Source organism: Biomphalaria glabrata, chromosome 2, assembly GCF_947242115.1.
Source record: "Biomphalaria glabrata chromosome 2, xgBioGlab47.1, whole genome shotgun sequence".
NCBI lineage: Eukaryota > Metazoa > Mollusca > Gastropoda > Planorbidae > Biomphalaria > Biomphalaria glabrata.
The window spans coordinates 50,537,290-50,553,722 of NC_074712.1; the positions used below are offsets into that span (position 1 = coordinate 50,537,290).

At 38.1% G+C, this 16,433-nt stretch overlaps 1 protein-coding gene across 1 annotated transcript in view; it reads right to left on the reverse strand.

Annotated features, from left to right (window-relative positions):
- The window catches only part of LOC106050394 (xylosyltransferase 1-like), a 79,525-nt gene that overhangs the window by 16,625 nt on the left and 46,467 nt on the right, over window positions 1-16,433 (reverse strand). The window contains exons 2-3 of the mRNA XM_056021097.1: window positions 1,988-2,519; window positions 1,326-1,451 (exon numbers count right to left, since the gene is read on the reverse strand). Coding sequence (XP_055877072.1) covers window positions 1,326-1,451; window positions 1,988-2,519 — 658 coding nt within the window. The remainder of the gene's footprint in view (window positions 1-1,325; window positions 1,452-1,987; window positions 2,520-16,433) is intronic.

Sequence of the window (16,433 nt, forward strand, 5' to 3'; positions counted from 1 at the left end):
CTCACTACGCTATGATCCTATCACTTCCTCACTACGCTATGATCCTATCACTTCCTCACTACGCAATGATCGTATCACTTCCTCACTACGCTATGATCCTATCACTTCCTCACTACGCTATGATCCTATCACTTCCTCACTACGCTATGATCCTATCACTTCCTCACTACGCTATGATCCTATCACTTGTCTGGACCAGTTGGGGAAATGAAGTGGGGGGGGGGAAGAGGGAAATGGATCTCTGGGTTAATTTTACCGTAAACGTTTTTTAAAAGCACTTTAAAAAAAAAAGAGGGGGGGGGGAGGATGACTTGAATTCGAACTCATGACTCAAGCCTCATAAAGCCGACATTCTAACCATTCTGCTAATGAGGTGTATATGAAAATAGAAAATTGTATAGTTATATATTGTTTGTTTCAAACTTACTTTAAAGAGGCGACCTAAAAATGGGACTAATTCGGCTTATACCACCACCCAAGTCAAGTACTATATCTTTCCCTTGTTCAAGATACCAAACAAAATAATTAAATACAAATAGCTAATTAACATTTTTTTTTTTAAATGATTCTTGTGTTGTCTTGTCAGGTAAGAGAAATAATTTAGCCACATGTCAACTTGATCCGAGAATGGGTGTCGAAGAAATAACGTATACAAACTTTTTACCAGACCGACAGAAAATAATTAATTACCAAAAGCTAATTAACTAATTGTTTTTTGTTGTTTTTTAAAATAATTCTTGTCATGTCAGATAAAAGAAATAATTGTGCAAAAATTTCAAACTTTTTACCAGACAAACAGAGTGAGTTGATATAAACGTTGTAAATATACTCTTTTTGTAAGTGTCTCCCACTTAATGAAGAGTTCGCCTGGCAACAAATGTTGCCCTCACACGTGTGTTCATGTTTGACTTTCCAAATCAAGAATGCATTCATCTAAAACAAGTCTTTCTCCTGTATATTGGTTGTCTGTCTGTCCCTGTGTATGCATCGTGTTTGACTGTGAGTGAAATAACATCTTCAATACATATGGAGTCACACTGATACAAGTTGAAACACACATCATGAAGCAGTAGGTAATCTCCATTATATACCCACGAGAAAACCACAACACGTGATGTCTAATATTCCATTTCAGTAATGGGCCTCATAACGGCGCGAGGGAACGTTGTAAAAGTATAATAAATTGTTGTAGGACATTACCAAACCTACTACATCTACCCCCCCCCCAAACCTTTGGTAACATTCTACAATAGGTGCACGTTGTCCTGACAGAAGACTCCCCCCCCCCCCTTCCCTGTTGTTGACCTGATGATCGAACAGCTTACCTGATCTGTAACAGTGATCAATGCACGCCTGCGGAGTGTTGTCCGACAGCTCGGTCATTCCTCCGTCCAGATCACGTGACGAGCTCGAGTCTCTGTAACAGCCATAGTAGTGTCCGGCATCTTGACCTAAACACAAGATGAGGAAGGGAGGGGGGGGGAGTCATTAAACAAATGAGCGAAAGAAAAGTGGACTCAATCAACTGATTGAATTCATGGATCTAGACTCATTAGGCTAATGGCACTCACCAACACACACACACACACCAACACCACTTTTCACACTAACATAGTGAACATTTTCAGAACTGATATTCTACATGTCATTTATTAGTACTGGAGAAGAAACCAGTCAAGTCTTTCCTTTTCTTCTTTTATTACTAAGTATAATGAAGGCGAGCGACAACTGTGGGCATCATGCAGTATCGCTATTTACAAATGTGTGCCTGCCTCTTAATTCCAATAAAAACACACCTACAATGTGACAAGATAGGCCTACTAAAACTGCTACTTTAATTATTTTTTTAAAATGATATGATTAGTTCAAAAACATATCTACACGGGGCAAAAACAGGTCATTATTGTAGTGACTGAAGCAAGTAATGGATAAGTTCCACCAAAATGTGTACCCCAACAATTGCCCCCCCCCCTAACTTTTCACTTGCCTTTGTTGGGACAATAGTTTGGCAGATTGATTGTGTACAGGGTTCCATTCTGCTGCTGGCAAAAGACGTCTGCTATTTCCTGTTTGCACTGAACCGTCTTGGCGCGCTTGATTGCGGAGGCCACGTCCTTGGCACTAACGTCACACGCGGGAGAGAACTGCGCCAGGCTCGGCTCTGGTTTCTTCTGTTGCTCTTCGTTGTTTCCTTCAGCGGCCGCCTGGTCGTGCTGTCGCCATTCGAGTGGTGCTTTGCTGAAAGCGTGATCCTGAGGCACGTCGATGTTGGTCAGCGGGGAGTCGCCTGCAGCCGGCGAGTCTGACCCAGGCACTTCTTGGAATTTGGTTTCGTTGTTTTGGTTCTGAACCGCTTTGTTTGCTGGTTCTTTGGGCAGAACGTTCGGAAGAAGAGAGTCGTCGTTGTTGAGGGAGGTAGTGCTAGCTCTAGTGTAGAGTTTTCTCATTCTGGGCGGTCCTTTGCCTCCGTTAGTTGATATAAGTTTATCACTAATTGGAGAATCTTGCGTGCCACGGTTCTGTAAGAGAAAAATAAAGAGCATAGTGTAATCTGGCTGTCAACTATACAAGCTGTCTTTATAAATGACATGTAACACTGTTAGTTTAACAGGTAATAAACTAAATATATTTGACACCGATAATTTATAGAACGAAGTCAAAAAGATAACACAACTCTTTGTAGCATGCTCTAGATGTAGCCACATTTTTGTTTTAAATAGCCGCTCTGTTTGTTTTAAATAGCCGCTCTGTTTGTTTTAAATAGCCGCTCTGTTTGTTTTTAATAGCCGCTCTGTTTGTTTCATTACTATCATGAAGTATTCCAAATCTCAGTTCAAATGACATCCAAAGTTTGTCTCCCCTGACCAATCATATCATAGCCTTTGTCACACACGTTAATTTGTTTACAATCATTCGAGTTAGAAAACAAAGGTAGGCCTACAGAGTGAAGCCCAATTTAATGCGACCTAAGGGCCAAATAGCGGACACACAAATAATCGCTAACGGAACCGAGCCTCAGCGGTATGTCTCTATGCAGTATGGTCAGGAAAGCATCGCTTCCCGAGCCGGATTTAGACCGCGGGCCAAGTTTAGGCATCAATGGAATACTAGTATAAACTTAAGAGCTGGAAAAAAAAATGGCAAGATCTCAGCATGAGATGATTCTAGCTTCGAATAGAGGGGGTCACATATTTAGACTAGGCTATGAAAATGTCGAAAGCCTAAACCAGTTTGGAGATCCACATACACTCTGGGATCGTGCTTCGGTATACAACCATACAGACTCCTACATACGATCCTGTTTTGTATTCTTATTTATTGCGACAAGAAAGACGAGCTACGAGATTTATCGTTTTCCAGCAATAAATTGATTTATTTTATCATCGGCTATTGAGGCAATCACACTCTCATCTTTCCCCACCCACCAGTCAAAGGTCAGCGGAAGTGGCCATAATGGCAGGCGGCACGCGCTCAGTTATCTGCTGCTATTTGGGACGTGATTTTAATATTGTTTCGTCTGGTGTATTCTGTCAAGGAAACAGCACAAGGGGATCAAAAGGTAAGATTTAGGAGAGGGGTTTAGGTATCGTGGACTCCCAACAACAAAACATTTGAACTACTTAGGCTTACAAATAATACACATCGAAATGATGTTGATCTTCTCCCTAATTTTGATTACACCAGATGACTTCATGCACTTACTAGATCTAGTTACTTCTTGTCCAGTCAAATGCTCCAAGACCGCGAGTTAGTAGCCTAGTGGAGCAGCATATTCGGTACCTTTAAAGCTCCACCCTCTAGTTCTTCTTAAATTGACAATAGATGTTTATGATATGAAACCTTATTGTTAATGAATATAATGGACATGCCTAGATATTCATCAACAAGTGGTCACCCACAATCCTCGGGATGAGCATCTTTTCCTGTTAGTTTCACTATCACTGTTATCATGCTGATACAACCATTCATCTAGTACGGTCTCGGTTCTAAGTAATAGTAAGTAAGAACAAACACTTTCAAAGCACTACGTCCCATCAAAAGATGGGTACTAGATGAACCGTCCGAAAACCCCTCGGACAATACTGAAATCACAGGCATCTTTGGTCCAGATATGGTCAGCCAAGTTCTATGTATGTACAAGTCGCTAGAACTGTAGCACTGATTTGGTTTATCATCGTGTGCCTTGTTATTACATCGTCACATAGTAATGCTTCTATTTCACATTTTCAAGCCCCACCTTTTCACGACTTAATACTATAACAGAAGGATAAAAAGGAAATTAACCAAATGTGTATACGCCTACAAATAGTTGTTCCCACTAATGTCTTCTGACTTGACTAGACAGGTGAATTAGTTCTGTACATTCTAGCTAGCCACCTAGCTACTGCAGCCCCCACCACCACCGTGTTGTAATTATAAACATGTGTTCCCCGTCACGCTGGGAAATCCCAGAGCAGTGGATGAGAATATGCAACTCATCTACAACCTGAAGTGTAGATCTGGTTCACCATCAGGCAGAACGACGGGATGGCGTGCAGTTCACATGAACTAGAGAGATAGTCAGATAAAACAGTAATAGGTGGAGGCAAGGGAGCGGAAGTAACGGTGATAAGATACACATCCAGCATTCATTAGTTGCTATTTGATTGGACCCGCACTGAGACTCTGGCGTGTTGACACACTAACATCTTGGCAATCAAGTCCATTCTCACTTAAAGCGCACCTATATATCTGGCATAAAACATTATTTAGGGCATATATCTATACACCGATAATGTTCGGGGGTTAGACTTGATAAGCTATTGGAAATTTATAATTCCAGATAGTAGTCATTGCCAAATATGATGCTCATATATCTAGATGGTAAACAATTAAGAAGTATATAGATAGTGAAATAAGATACGTTCAACTTTTGTTTTAAATTCATTGTTTACCCTCTTCAGCTGGGAACACAAAATGTTCTCCATAGCTATTTTATTATTTGGAAAGACCAGATATACCAGAAAGCTATTAGATCCAAAAGATATACCAGAAAGCTATTAGATCTAGACTTGCCCATATAAAGAAGCTATGTCCTTGTGATAAAATAATTACGCTCGATCGGGTCCATTAATACCTGATAATAAAAGTGTGAAATTAAAAAGTCTAGTTCAATGAATCATTCAAGTTAGAAATATTTAGAAAGCTCTACAATTTGTATAGTTAGACAAGGTTTAAGACAAGTTTGAGAGACGAGCAACCAGTGGAAACACAATATTACCAAGGTGCTCTCTGGGATTGAATTTTGATTTTTTTTTCAACTCTTCTGAAGACTCTATCTCCTGCCCCTTTTTGTTTACGAATTTAAATAATAATTTATTGTATTTCTTTCCGACAACCTGGTTTGCCTAAAAGAAATCAGCAAACAGTTATAATGTGTTTGCTAATGTATACAAACGAGTTATTGGGTTGTATTGTCATGCTCATAATGAACGCTGCTCACTGAATGACGTCAGAGGTGAGGTCTCAGAATGGCAGACGACAAAGCAGATAATCCACGGCTCTGAGACACAAGAGGCTGAGGTAAGAGTAAATCCCCTTGACAGGAAGACCTGACCACTTGATGCATTCTAAAAACACAACGCTCGCAGCGGGCATTGATTTGGTTCACAGTTTCCTCACCAGGTTGATCTTTTTAAAGTCCCTTTCTTTCTCTCCTTCTAGGGTTCTATCTCTTAAGATCCCCTCCACGTCGTTCTGCCAGGGTATGCTGCTTTGTATGGAGCAGGATTGACGTATGAGCTACACATGCCATTTCTTAGGGCTCTCCGGGGGGGGGGGGGGGGGGGAGAACGGAGGCAAAATAATTGATCTTCTATGTCTAACATAGATATATGTTATATATACTTCAGCATTATTAGACCCCAATGGCGCATGTTCGGAACGTCTATGCTAACACAAAATAAATAATGTTTCCTCGGATTCCATGCACATAGAAAGAGACACACTACGTATTTATCATTGGGTGATGTCATCAGTGATTTTGCTCTAGCTAAAAAAGAAAATATATTAGTTTAATAAAATTCGTTAATCTTTATTCCATGTTTGAAGAGATGAGATAATAAACTTTTGTCAATCTGACTTATACACGAACGCATGCCTCTTTTAAACACTTTGCATCAAGAATAAGGTTTTTAAGTGAATGATGTATTAATTTACCATTTACCCTAAATACTTCTTAATTTATATTTCACTTTAACCATCTCGTGAAAATTTTATTTGGGATATTAAATCTAAACTTATAGTGAGTCCCATATCTGAAATAGCTTAGGGCCTTATCAAATCTAAATCCGGCATTAATTGTAAGATATTTTGTTTTATGTCTGGTGCTTTGAGTGTGTTTTAATACAACAAACTGGACATGTTTACCGAGATGCCTAGCAAAAGATTCAAAATATAGATCTATACCCGTTGACCCATTCAAACAGTTTTCATTAGAAAAGGAAATCCAGGCATGAAAAAAAACAAACTTTGATGACATAATGCAGCTTCAAATAAAAACTGAACGAAATTTCCTTTCAGTAAAAAACAGAAATAGAAAGACTCATTCTACAAGAGAAACATCTTCAAATAAAAGGGCAGTTTTTTAACATCGGATAGTAATAATAGATCTCTCTCTCTCTCTCTCTCACTTCTCATAAAAGTTTCCTTTTTTTAAAAAACTTAAATACTAAACAAAGAACTTCAGCCCATGTAAATAATGTATATGTTGCACACACGAACCAGACAACCAAAGCATATTGTAAAGACGAAGGTACTAATAAAACTTAACAGTGATGGGGAAGAGCAAAGCCCCAGACGCGGGAGCAGACGTGTGAGGTCTGGATTAAGATTCAAATCTGATACTTTTTGTTAGGCTTTAAAAAACCTGACAACCTGAACGTGAGCACGTGACATCGACTGTTGGCCAAGTGAACGATTGTGTTTTATATATTTGAGGTGACAGAATGTGTGACTCTAGAAGTAATAGAAATGTCAGATAGTGTGACTCTAGAAGTATTCGATGATTTATATCGGTTGTCACTTTAGTTGCATCTAACTCAGCACTAAAATCTTTAAATAATTCTATCATTTATTTCCATTATGTTTAATTATTTTTCTAAACTTACTAACAACTATGCCTATCAAAGCTTCATAGATAAGCAATTGTTCTAAGTTCTTACTAATATATCAAACTACTATACAAGTCAGTCAAAAGACATTACAAGTCAAGGACAGTTGAGTGATAGGTATAGATCATAGATGGCCTCATTTTGAGAAGCACTGTCCTAGGTGGGCTCACGTGACAGCGGGCCTACGCCAGAATTGATGAAAACGTTCGATCAGTTTGCATTCATCAACATGATGGAGGACTCATTAGAAGATTTTAACCCAAGATTTCACTGCTCTCTAGGGACTGACTCCCTTGATTCAGACTTGACACTCTTTGAATTATAAACTATTTCTCAACTGTAGGTATCCAACAAAAAAAAAAGAGAGAGAGAGAGAGAGAGAGAGATGGGAATAAAGAGAGAGAGAGAAACAGGGCGTTTGAAATATAGGAACAAGGCTTATTGTTAATAATGAAAAAAAGCCACTGTAGAGTTATTAAATGAAGTCAAAAGATATATTTATGACAGCATTAAATCTAATCCGCTTTTTGTTAACATAGAAGATAAGATCTAAGAATGGAAATAACACGTGATGTGCACTAGCCAAACAGTTTATGAACGTATCAGTGGTTCATTATGTGAGACACCATGTATAATGGCCACGTCAGTTAGGGTGCCCACTGCAGTCCTTACAACTGTACAGTTCCAAAACTTGAGATTTTTACAGTTCCAAACCTATCAATCGGATTTTTAAACGGCAGTTCTTCTTCCAGAATAAGGCATCTCTTAACTCAAAACAGTGAAAATCACTTGACAGCCGGATATCTCCAGTTCCTATACAAATAAATCTTTTCGAGCTAGAATCTTGTGTTCCCTTGTAAGAAAAATGTTTTTGTTTAATCGAAATATTATATGTCTTTAAAACAAAAAGTCAAAAGTCTATGTTATAATGTTCCATTTCAGATGTATATATCAGGGTATATTTGATTTAGCACATCCTATCCCCCTTTTCGTTACAACTAGACCTTTCAATTACTTGAAACAAAGAATATTTCTGTGTGGAATAGAAGAACAATCTCAGTCCCAGCAGAAATCAAACGAAAACATTCAAACCCAATCTGAACGTCAAGAAAAAGATCTCTTCCATTTGATTGGTCCATCCCTGGTGGTGCAGTGAGACGAATGAAGTTATTAATAGGACAAGGTCGGTAACAAGTCACTTCTGGAAATTGTTGTAAAGAGGCCCTGAAGCTGTGGGAGGGGCACTCAAAAAAAATTGGGGGAGGGGGGCTCAAAGAAAACAATTTCCTCATTACTATCTATCATTGTAAGCAAAGTTGATAGACTCGGACAATTGATAGCTTCTTCAACCTGGTCATCAACACTAGTGTCCCATTAGTGACCAGTGGTCAGCGAGCCACAATGTACACCGAGACACAAGGACATGACCTATATTTTTTGATTAAGATCAACCACTCGACGGAGTCGTATATTCTCCTCTCGTAAACCCTTGACCGGGGCGCTGGGGAAATGCGGGGAGAACAACAAGAAAAAATGGAGTGGGGGGAAAAACTTGAGAAAACTATGCGGCGGGAACCAAACAAGATCCGGCACTGTGTTAAAGTCTCAGAAAGCCATTATTAATTTCCCCAGAGACAAGTTGTATTGGTTTGAAGAGTATTCGAAATAAGTTTGAACTTGAGAGAGAGAGAAAAAAATGACAATATTCAAGATTTATTAGCAAGAGGTCACAGAAGTAGGATGACATTAAAGGGAGGCGATCTCACAAGTGATTTGAGAACAAGAGACCACCTTCTTTGAGACTGCGTCCGCGTGTTTGGAGTCTGGAAATGGTTTGAAAAAAGTTGGCCGCTGGAGAATGTACGATTAATATCTAGCCTGACAGACTAATTACATTGGGTTACGTTACATTTGATTTGATCACAGTGAAATGAGCAAAGGGAAATGTATAAAACTATAAAAAAGTCTCTTCGTTTTTTTAACATCACATTTCAACCAATCGGCTCTAATGGGATGTGCACACTAAAAGTTAATCACAGTAATGTCCCCTTTGTTTACACAGAAGATCCCGCTGAAGTTGTTTAAGGAATAAAATAAAGAGAGAAAATGAAGATAAAGATATATAAAGAAATGCAGTGGGGATATAATGAAAGCTAAAAAAAAAACGTAAAAATGAAAAGGATACTGTGAGAGATTTTAAAATAAGGTTAACAATGTTAAGCACGCCATAAAGCTTTCTATTTATAGCTTTGACTCCTGTATACCCCCCCCCCCCTAATAAAGTAAATGTAATAGAAGTGGTAATATAAGAAATGAATAAATAAAAACTGGTCATGAATTCTAGGAAGTTAAAAATGTTGCTAAGAGAAATAATAGAGGATATAGAGAACTATGTATCTCAATAATCTCACCAAGGAACATGGGCGTTAAGTATCTCAAGCTTTCGCCACACAACCCTCTAGTGATCAAGTCAGCCAGAGAACCACTGCTGGATTTACCCATAGGCAACATAAGCCATAACTTCGGACCCCGCCTTCCAAAGATATTTTCAATCATTCTGAAGAAAAGGCAAAGAGAAATTGCCTTAATTTGATTACAAGGAAATCTCAAATAGTTTAGGGCCTTATCAAGTCTAAATCCGGCCCTGCTGAGAAAAAAGTCCAGTAAGAGGTATCAAAATAGAGGCCAAGTGATATATAAAAAAAGGTGCCAAGTTCAATTCTGTAGCCACTGTTTACGAGGGTATCATATGGCCAGCACAACAAACAACTGATTTTTACCAAATTTCTCAAGTACGAATAAGATATTTTTTGGCAATTTTTTTTTATTTCATCGGGACTCGACCCCAAAACATAGGCCCGGTAGCCTAGTGCTCTAACATTATGTATTATTAGTATTATTAACGATTCATTCACTGCGAGACAGTTTCTAAAACTAGATCTCACTGGACGCTAGGGCCTAAGTATCCAGGAACCACCCATCCGACCTCTCTATCCTATCGTTCAAGGACGACCAACAAATCCACACTAAGAGCCTTATTTAAAAAAAAAACAAAAAAAACATGACGGCACTGAGTCGATCCAGCCAGATCAGTTCAGGACAATATAAAAAGTTTTTAAAGGTCAAGGTAATCGCAAACCAAAGGGTTGGGTCGTGGAGAGGTTGAATAACTTGAAATATTATGCATACAAAGAAAAACATCTATCAACAAACACAACGACGTAGGATGAAAAAGGGTTGGTAGGGTATATTTCTATAGCTGTAGACTACCTGCTAAGCAAGCTAATGAAAAGCAAACCAGGTTCAATGGAAACAGGGGAGGTAAACATGAGAAAAAAAAGCTACGAGAAGATAATCTGTGAGAAACTCAACGCACTGAGAGGTCTCAGTGTTTTTAATGCCAGTCTAGTGTGTACGTTTGGCATTAATCAAAGGACTCACTAATACTGAGTCTATGATAATTGGTAAACGCAACACCGCACTTCATTATATTGACCAATAGAACATTACAGACAGTTGGTCTTTAGATTAGAAACATCTACACAGATTTAGAGATTTAAATAATGATAATGAAATATACTAAGCTACAGCGTCTAGCGATAACACCTGCTTTACGCGTGACCGCAGCTGTGTAATAAAGATCGGTCACCCGAGACGTAAAATGCCAAAGATTTAAGAAAATGATAGAATGTCTAAAAATAAAAATCTCAAGCGCCATTAAAACTTTCAATCGTCATGTGTCCCCTACTAGTGGTCTCTTGATGTAAATGAGGAAGAGGCCAGAGAACAAGGTGTGTAGGCAACACATGGAAAAAGAGGGTGAGAAGGTGTTAACAAAAACTAATCGCTGGACTTCCATCACGTCCCTACACTAAGTCATTATTCATGTTGTCAATGTTGGGCTGAGAGGAAAAGGAGTTAATTTAGTGGAAAAATAAATAAATTTGACATGAAAATATCCGGAAAATTAAAGTGTAAACAAAAATGATAAAAATGAAGACAGAGAGAGAGAGAGAGTAGAATGAGTTGATTACAAACAAACTTTAAAACTCTTGCTAGAGTGACAACAGACTCTACCACGCAGCACATTAACGTAGGAGAGATTAAAATTAGGTGTCAATGACTTATGAGTGACAAGTAGAGAGTTTCGACACCCTACTGTGAGAGAAAGTAATCAATGGGAACAATGGACACTAATCTACACACTGTTCCATTACAGTAGCAGACTTTCATAATGTACTTTGTCACGCCACGAACACACACACACACACACACACACACACACATGTATACAGACTAAACTTTGTATAAGAATACATCACATTAATGTCTCATATAGCCCTGCAAATCATTACCAATAGTACATTTAACCTAATCAAAATAAAAAAAATAAATCAAAATATACATCCACAACTTTAGTGAACCGAGAACAATTAAACACAAGTGAAGAGAATTGCACTTCAAATCATCTACAATCTACATTCTAGAGCAATAGGAATGAGAAGAAAAAAAAGAGAGTGAGGGAGATCATATATAAATATATATATATATACTGAGGCATGTATACAGGGGCGGACTGGCTATATGGGCAAACGGGCAAATGCCCGGTGGGCCGGTGTGGTCGCGACCAAAGAAATTTTTTTTTCAATGCAGACAACTTTAAAAAAACAAAGTGACAGTAGCGAGACACAGACGTCCTAACAGGTTATAAACCGTAGCCTAAGCATTATCATTTACAAAACGTTAGACCGTACTTTTTGCTATGCACGAGCGGCATGAACTTCAACCACTGCTTTGATGTCTTCGAGGTTGTATTTGTCCTAACCATTTTGCTGGTCGGAATGGACTCCCATTTGTTTTTGCTCCTTCACTTCCCCCTCTTTTGATGGTTCCATTGCCAGTTAACGAAAAAGAGGGATGAGAGAGGTTAAGCTAGAAAACATTGATATAACGCAGAAAAATTTGCGACAATTAGCTCTTTAACGGATATAATGGATACCAGCACATATAGAACTAGAAGGAAATGAGAAGGTTGACACACTCGGTAAGAGTGGGAGAACAAACTCACAATTAAACATTGCACTCTATCCAGAAGAAATGAAGAAACTAAAAAGTAAATAAAATAAATGATAAATGGACACGCTCTCATCCAAATCAAAAGAAAGATGAGGCTTTTTATAAGCAATTTCGACAAGATCAACGTCTAATCTTTCGACTCAGGACCGGAAACAAAAGAATGAGACAACATGTCCTTCAAAACTGTTCTCTTTCCCATGAGGTCCGTACAAGACACTGGCCCCAAAACACCCCAATGGAAAGAAAACTATATGGAGAGCTCCTTGATTTGGAAACCACTGCGCAGTTCATCTCATATATTGAATTATATGGGTCTAGTCATCTGAACGTTCCAGCATAAAAATGAGAACTAGGAAGAAGAAGCAGCTCTTTAACAATATTTAATAGGAATTAACTTTAACACACACACACACAGCCGCGAAATTGCAAACCATCCTACTTATTCATAGCTCAATATGGGTATAGAGCTCTTCTTTCTGCGATTTTGTACAGAAAAAGAAAGTTTTCTTTTTGTTTATTTTTAATAGCATAAATCTAAAAATACTACACTAAAGGCTTACAAAAAAAATATTTAATAAAAACAAAATCTAGATCTAAATTATTTTTTTTACTATTATAATTAATTGCAAACTTATGCTTAGTATGCATAGTTTAAAGTCATTAGTGATGGAAATTCTTATAATAATTATAATTATTTATAGCCCTATAGCGCTGTCACATCCGATATTTAATGAAAGGATATTTATATTTTAAATAATGTGTCATGATATATTCATATACAATTCGCGTTTTTTGAGAATGTACTTTTAAATGCCTCTCTAACTTCTCTGCATTCTCTTATCTTTTAATGGAATGGGTTGCCTGAATCAGCAAGGAAAACCAATGACTTTGCATATTTTAAGACTCAGATCAACATGCATGGCTAGATTGACACATGAAATGCGTAGGATGCAACTATCTTATTTTTTGTAGATGGTAATGATACCAATTAGTAATTTCCTAATGCTTCAAACTCATTAAAGCTGCTTTTGTACCTATTCTATAGTTTTCAGACACACATGTATAAATAAAATACATTATGTAATCCTACGCAAAGGATGCATGCAATTTTCGATGCGTTATCAAACTGTTTATTTTTTTAAGAAAATTACACTTAAACCTATAATATGAAACATGGGCGTAGCCTGGAGGTGGAGGGTTCAAATCATCACTATCCTCAGACCTCATTGTCTGAAAAGGAAACTTTACTTAATGCCCCAGTGCAGCCAACTTAAGCAAACTAAAGTCACAGAATTTCATAAGCGTAGCCAAAAGGGGTTTTGTGGTTATCCTTCCCTTCCAATACAAAAACTAAAGCAAAACTATAGTTACCATTGTCTACAAGCCGCTGGACTCCATTAAGTGCAATGGATATCAGATTTGGTTTATGAATTTTTTAGCGGAAGAGTAGCAAGCTAATTGCACTGTAGATACCTCAGAATATTCATTTTTTAAAGCTTAAAATAACGGAAATAATGCTTAGATCCGGGGTGGGGAGCTCGCAGCGCTCCGCCAAACTTCCTAACTGTCCTTTGTGATGTGTACTGTCTTTCCCCTAATTAAAAGAAGAACCTATTTCTATGCTAAAAAAAAACGCCAGAAAGAATGAAAGGTCAGAATTAATGAAGATTAATTACATATATATACATTGCAGAGAGGGGTAGAAAAAAATCCCCCCACTGAAAAAATCTGGCTATGCCCATGATATGACATGCCTTTCATTTGTGGGCCGGTTTATATGGTAATGCCTGGGCCGATTTTGATACCTAGTCCACCCCTGCCTGTATAGGTGTTCCACGAACTACTGAAATAATTAACTAGTAGGCCACCACGTGAATTAACCTCTCTGAAAAAATAAGCAAAGTGTTCCGCTAAATACTCTGAATGTGCAAAGTGTTCCGTTATGTAAAAAAATTGGGAACCACTGCTTTTATAACTGGACACAGGAAAACACAACAATTAATTTGTACTCAAGTCAATATGGCTAAGACCAGCTCCCTGACCCATGACCTAAAGGAACAGAGAGCAATGTTTAGAAAATGACTTTCTGATGAGCTTGTACAGACAGACAAATAGAAATGTTTCACTAATTGGTAAAAACATAGAAATGAGAATCTTCTGATGGGCTGATTCATGTTCAAAATATAAGAAACTAGTCTTGGAGAAAAAAACAAAATTAACTAGTCGTGGCTTCATAAAAGCACGTGTCCTTTGTATGCGTCTTATTCGGGGTGTTTGAATAGTGCATTTAGTTATCAACATTCAAGAATGCACTTTGAACAACCTACAGGTTTCGGTATTATCTCCTGATTTTTCTTTCTTCTACAAATAGCCTTGTCCAACACTCCTAAAACTGTAAACACAAGTGAGCTTTAGAACAAAGAATTATACCAATGAAAGTCTACTTGAGCATTACTACAAACACAAACATGAACTTCTGATGGTAAGACTTTAAATGGGCGTCTACGTAGTCTAGACTCAGAGAGCAGGCTGAACACGTAGTACACGCAATCGACCAGAAACCGAACTCGCACGCGCTCTTCTCATTTACATGTATAGATTAGATTACAATATAATTTAATTACAACTACAGGATTACATTAAGCTTCAATGTAGCTTGTAATAAAGTAAAGTCAATGTAAAGTCAAGTGGTACATGAAATAGAAAAACAGACGACGCGCTAGGATTAATGGACTAAAACAATGTATTCTATCTCAATGGAAACCAAAGTAACAAGAAAACAACAGCACTCCCACATCCTGAGAGCAATGTCAAGTTAAAAAAAAAAACCGAAACATGCTTGCTTAACAACAACAAAAAACAAAAAAAAACAACTAATATCTCATACGATATAACAGATCAACTCATCTCATGAATAATTCAGTTGGGGCCGACACTGCATAATACTAGTTGCCTGACAGAACACGAGGGGAGACAAGGAGATCTCTAGACAGGGGCATAAACAAAGGATACCTTGATTGAAAGATAGACCCGTGGCCTACAAAGTTCAGATTTAGAAGGGCAGCTGTGGTAGAAGCTTATTTGTTTCATGCCCAATGGTTTATGATAATGTAGTCTGTCCAAGACAGCGACACACCGGGCATACTCTAGCCCGGCACTTATAAATTGGACAGGGACATAGATTTAAAAAAAAAAAGCCTTCACAAAGGTTCAAAGTTCATGCTTTATAAGCCGTTTCTGTAATATAGCGACAAGAGAATTCAAGTTTAATCATATTTGTAAGAGACGATGTAGATGATGTAAAGGTCATCTGTTTCTGTGGCCTACGGTTTACGAGGGCGTCATGTGGCCAGCACAACGACCAACCGCCTTTACCTTTCCTCAACTTATGTCAGGTACCCATTAGAGCTGGGTGGACTCAGAGGCGCCCAAAAGATCCCGAAATTAAAAATCCCAGTCTTCACCAGGATCGAACCCAGGACCTTCAGTTCAAAAGCCAAGCGCTTTACCGCTCAGCAACCGCGCCTCATCCTATTTGTAATACAGGCAGTACATTTGTTTATTAGATCTAGAGTTTTCATACTTAAGACAAAAACTCGGAACCAACAAAGGGAGGAAACAAATCTTGCAGACAAAAAAAAAAGTCAGTTGTGCCATTTGTCATCAAGAAAGTAACCTCGTCCTTCCAAGACTAAATCAAGTAATAACATAACAAATAATCAAACCAACTAAGGCTCGGGGAGAGAGTAAACACACACAAGACAAATGACTTGTCCTGCTGGAAGTACCACACTCATGATCAATGCAAGAGTTCGGACTAAGTCATTTTTATGTCCCGGCCCGAGGGGCCCGATCCAGTCAAAATACTGTGATCCTTGTCGTGAGCATGATGAAGTCTGGGACATCAGAAAGTCGCATTAAGACATCGTGATGTTTCATCAGGGGAATAGTTTCTGTCTTTTAAAAGGTCCGACTTTTAAAACCAATATCATTGGACAAATCTTACATTGAAATACAAGTTAACCAGACGACAAAACCAACACTAAATGAGGAGAAACTTTTAAATGTTAGCTTCTAGTTCGAACTGAGTTATCATAAAATTAATGCATTTAGGTAAAAGTCATTTGAGCACTCTGAAATCCTTCGTTTTTTTTCCCTCTGACTTTCTTCTGTTTGATACTGTGCATTGTGCGATAGTATTTGAAA